At 35.7% G+C, this 4,844-nt stretch overlaps 1 protein-coding gene across 1 annotated transcript; it reads left to right on the forward strand.

Annotated features, from left to right (window-relative positions):
* Nucleotides 1-57: 57 nt before the first annotated feature.
* On the forward strand, nt 58-4,746 carry LOC100541658 (F-box only protein 15-like). The gene is made up of 5 exons (XM_019613915.2): nt 58-550; nt 820-1,029; nt 1,170-1,299; nt 3,640-3,722; nt 4,641-4,746. Exons 1-5 carry the CDS (start codon nt 381-383, stop codon nt 4,666-4,668), a joined length of 621 nt encoding a protein of 206 aa, XP_019469460.1. The 5' UTR covers nt 58-380; the 3' UTR covers nt 4,669-4,746.
* The last annotated feature ends 98 nt before the right edge of the window (nt 4,747-4,844 follow it).

Here is a 4,844-nt window from a genome sequence, read left to right on the forward strand (position 1 = left end):
ACTTGATATGAGCTATTCAGAGATCATAATATGGAAAACTGTAAAAACCTGTGCCTTTGCAATGACCGGTATATGGGAGGCTACGCCTTCATGTCCTCTTTAAACTTAGATTTAGATTAAGCCCTATTTGCTGATACTCTGAGACTTCATATTTTCTACCAGCATTATGCTCGGTGATAACCGAGATCTGCCTGTATAAGATGGGCTTTCTATTGTATTGCTGAAGTGATTAGATGGTTAGTGCTTATAATTAAGTAACTTGAAATTTGTGTGATTTTCCTCTGTTTTCTGTTTCTTTTTTTTTCAGTGGAATCTGGCTGAAAATCTATTTCAGTTGTTTTCCAGCAAAACGGAGAATTTGGAAAAATGAGTTATTACAGATGGAAACTGTTCCTTCGAGCTGTGCTGTTGTAGAGGATAGAAAGCCTGGATACTGGAAGAAAGAATATATCTTGAAACAAATAGCTGCTGTCAAAACTAGAGTAATGCAACTTGTTAAACCTGTAGATCTATGTACAGGTCTTCCATGTAAAAACCAAAAAGCTATAAAGTAAGCAATGCCTTGTCACAAAAGACGTTTACTCAAGAAAAATGTACAGAATATTAATGGCTTTGGAAAGCTGAGGAAATGTGAAAATAGATCTATAAAATGCATGTTGTGTTGTGAAGGTACATTCATAGCCTATGAATGATCTAAACGAATAGCAATTAATTCAAATTTAGAAATATTATTGGAAGCATAGTGACTTTGAGAACCTTTGTGATTGGTTTGTTTGTTTTTCTAAACACTCCCATTCTCTCTCAATTCCTGAATAACAGAACCTCTGGCTTGAGTTGGATAATTGTTCTAAAGGACAAAAATGAAAAGGAACATGTGATGGAGAAGTCACACCTATCATTTAAGCACACATCTGTTAGTATCTTTTGGTATGGTACAGGTTGGCCATGCTTAGACATTTTGTCAACCCTAAAATTATTTGGAGTTATACCACTGCTTCCTGACCAAAGCACAGCTCCCAGCAAGAATGGGTGAGTTTTAAAGTAGGATTTTTGACATTTTTATTGTTGTTACTTGCTGTAGGAGCTATCTGAATTTGTTTCTTTCCTAGAAAGCCTATCTGTATTACGTCTATAATCTTGTTACTATATTCTGTGTGTTCTTATCACAGTCCTCGTCGACGTTCCCTAATTGCTGAGTATTCTCTTTCTCACTTGACTGAAAGCAGTGTAGCAGTTGGGTCTGATAACTTTGTCCAACTCTTCAGTTTGAATCCAGGAGTTGTTGTAGGACTGTGGAAGGTAAGGAAACATTTTGCCTTTTAGTTTTATTGCATCTTTTCTGTTTATTTACTTATTTATTTGTTTACTTTGGATTTTAAAACTCTTGTCTAAACTAAAAGCAGGAAAATACGGATAAAAACAGTTATTTGATAATTTACTGTATTCTAAAGAGCTGTCACAAGTGTATCTGTACTTTCCAAACAAAAAAGCCTCTAAGTTAAGAACTGTTTTATATCAGTGTATTAGATACTGTAAAAACATTATTTCTGTGTTCAGTTGTATTTATTTTGCAGTCATTGTATGTCAAATTTTGATCACTCAAAGACATTTTAAACAGCAGAGTTTGAGGGTGACAGTGTTTCTCAGCCCCACTTCTTGACCTGTTCCTTTCATTTAAAGCAATACATTCCTACAAAGCACCTTGGAAGCCAATTTTGATCTATATCACCAAGTGGTTGTATCCTATTCTTAGCAGTAGTAAGGCTGTAAGTAGCCCCCTTGTGGGGATGCTCTGTGATATTCAGTGTCTAACTGAAGTATCTACATTAAGGGGTTAATCTCTGTGAGCTGTATGTAGAGATGAACATCTTTTAGAGAGCAGGGTAAAACTTCGAAAGCAGATATCTGCTTTAGAAGGAGCCTGCACCTTTGCACTGGATAGATATGCTGGGACCCAGGTGACTTCCTGAAGTGGTTTAAAGCAAGATTCTGTGGAAGTCTGGCTCAGACATTCTGCTCTTGGGTTGAGTTCAGGGGTGGCAGCCATTTCTTGTTCCCCCTGCCATGGCGATGAGGTAGATTTAATTATATTATTTAGTATTGGCAAGGAGCTTTGCTCAGGGAGGCTATGGACAGTAACTCAGAACTAGTTTTATTTTCCCTGGGAACTCTTGCCATCTCAAATACACACAATTACCAGAGGAACTGTTTAAAACCACATAAAAGAATACATGCTTCACTATTAGTTAAAGGAGTCAGTTTCCTAGAAATCTTTGGACTGGCTGACCTCTGCAAGCCTCATTGACTTTCTTAATCTTTGAAAAGCTCAGATAACTAAACAACAATTTCCTTTGATATTCAGATGTTATTTAGTAGATTGGTGTCCCTGTGTTGTTGTCCCTATGGTTTTGTTGATATGTTACCTCTTCTTGTGCTTGGAAGAACAACTTCAGCACCTGGAAATGGTTTAGATATAAGTTCCACAAATTTGTTAACAGTTGATTGTCACGGTCTAGTACACTTTTCCTGCTTAATCTTCTGAACAGCTGCTCTTGCTTGCTATGTGGGTAGAGTTATGTGGGCAGAGTAACCATAGGCAGTTAGTTGTAGATGAATGTAATAGTCATAGATGCCCGACATCTTGGTTTTTAGACATAGCTTGGCAACAGAACAGAAATGGTTGATGCTAGCTGTCTTGACTACCAGAAACAGATTATGTGGGCTTTCTGGTTTTTGGAAAGAGGAAGATGGGGAGATGCCATGACTAATTAATCTATCTCGTTATATCTTTTATAGTTTTAATTTTACACTACAAAAGTATGAGTATAGCTGAAAAAAAAAAATTGTGGTTGGGGGTGTAATTTTCTATTTGGTGACCCGGAGAGATGAAAACAATAGTTGATTGCTTTTTAGGAGTATAATAGAATATTGACAGTGAACACTTTTACCACTGATGTTTATGCAAATGTAGGACTTAAAAATGCATTTTTTTTTAACAAAGTGAGAGGTAGAATCTCTGTATTCTCTAATTCTGTAGATAAAATATATACCTTTGGCTCTGTTTAGCTCTCAGCACGAACTTTAATTTTTCTTTGAGCTATTCAGGCCTATAGAATGTATGTCTTACCATTTTCCCAGGAGTATACAATCTAGTGAAGACATCTAGGGTTTTACTTTGAAATTCAGTTTTTCTGTTGAATAGCTCTGTATTCCTCACTGATGTTTACCTCTTTGCAAATAGTTCCTTATGGATGTAAAGCTTGATGCTTAGGTATTCAGTATTCAGTAGCTGAGTGTAAGGTCTGTTTAATTCTTCTTTGGTATCATCTTTGAAGTGGTAAGTAGGTGCTAGAGAGGTAAGATTCACAAATTGTTGGTGCTAAGTTTTACCTTGGCATAGCTAGTTTCCTTGCTTTTCTCCATGAAACAGGAGTGCAGTGATCTTTTACATACATTCTGTACTCTTATGAAAAGAGTAGCAGTATTTGTTCATGTGTTAAATGGTGCCATTATTGCAATAACAGGCAGGGTAATAAGCTCAGCATTTATCAATGAATTTTAATGCTCAGGAAGACCTTGAGGGGAAAAAAATAAGAGTATTTCCGGATGAAAATGCACCTACTTTAATTATCTTTGCAGGGAAGTAATGAAATTGCTTTTGTTATGGTGAGTCTTCATTATCATCAACTTCTTGAGAGAAGTGCTTTGGGTTCTGCAACAGTGTTAAGTTTTTTTTTTTTTTTTTCCCCCCTTTGTGGGCAATAAAGATAACCTTATGAGTAAAACTTTTAGGTTTCCAATTAGAATTGGTTGCTGATAAGAATTTGTATTTAGGCAGTAATTGACCATTCTAGTTCAATAGAAACAAGTTAGGGTAACTATATACAAAGATGCAGAAGTATTTTGATTCTGAAATGTTGCCATTGTTGTGCTGTTAAGGAGATAATTCAATCATACAAGTACTTGCTATTTTGAGAAAGTTAGAAATATTCTCTTCCTCCAAATACTATCTCGCTTTTCATATGTAGGTCTTTCATTTCCTGCTCTCAGCAGACCTAAAAGAAGACATTTTAGGGTGTGGGAAAATAATTTTAAATTGTGCAAGAGGGGAGGAAAAAAATCCTGTATATTGGTAAGGTGCCTTTCAGCCTGGTTGGAAAGCTGACTGAATTTCCTATCAAGTGTTTTTGTCCTGTGTAAAAAGTGTATAATATCTGTAAATGGAAAAGGTAGGAACGTTTTTAGCTGTAGCAGATTATTTTAGAAATTTATTCTCCCCTGCTCCCACCTGCTCAGCTTGCTGCTCAGACACAGTTGTATATGCTAGTGGTAATCTTGCCTGCCTGCTATAACTTGGTATGTACTTTTTTTTTTTTCATTTAAGGTAAGACTTAATATGATCTCACTGAACAGCAAAAGGACACTGTAGGATTTGCTCTGGAATCTGGGCTCTACTGATCATTTGTATGCAATAGTTTAGTACTCTCAGACAATAACTGATATTCTAGAGAAGTCTATCTCACTGGCTTTTAGATTTGTAATTAAAATGATGCATTTTCATCTTATATGAACAAGTCTGTACTTAGGAGTGTTACAGATGTCTCTTAAAGTTGACTCTTGTATTTTCTGCTTTTGGCTAGACTGGACAGTTTACTAATAAACTGTTAGAGAAACATGATGAACTGGAGATGTTTGACTTTTGAAAGTATTAGCAAAAAAAAAAAAGCAAATAGGTATGTTCTGAATTTTTTTTCTCATTACTTCTCCACAATTATCCTTTCAGTGTAGGCTGTATATTGTATCTTTTTGTATTAAGTTCTTCCTTGTTGCTTAACTCAATTGCT

This window comes from Meleagris gallopavo, chromosome 3 (assembly GCF_000146605.3).
Source record: "Meleagris gallopavo isolate NT-WF06-2002-E0010 breed Aviagen turkey brand Nicholas breeding stock chromosome 3, Turkey_5.1, whole genome shotgun sequence".
NCBI lineage: Eukaryota > Metazoa > Chordata > Aves > Galliformes > Phasianidae > Meleagris > Meleagris gallopavo.

Bases quoted from the DNA above. Each gene is read 5' to 3' on its own strand.
- LOC100541658 (XM_019613915.2), top strand. From the start codon at position 381: ATGGAAACTGTTCCTTCGAGCTGTGCTGTTGTAGAGGATAGAAAGCCT. The intron at 551-819 runs GTAAGCAATGCC...CCTGAATAACAG, and splicing joins AAAAACCAAAAAGCTATAAA to AACCTCTGGCTTGAGTTGGA. The intron at 3,723-4,640 runs GTTAAGTTTTTT...GCTTTTGGCTAG, and splicing joins GCTTTGGGTTCTGCAACAGT to ACTGGACAGTTTACTAATAA.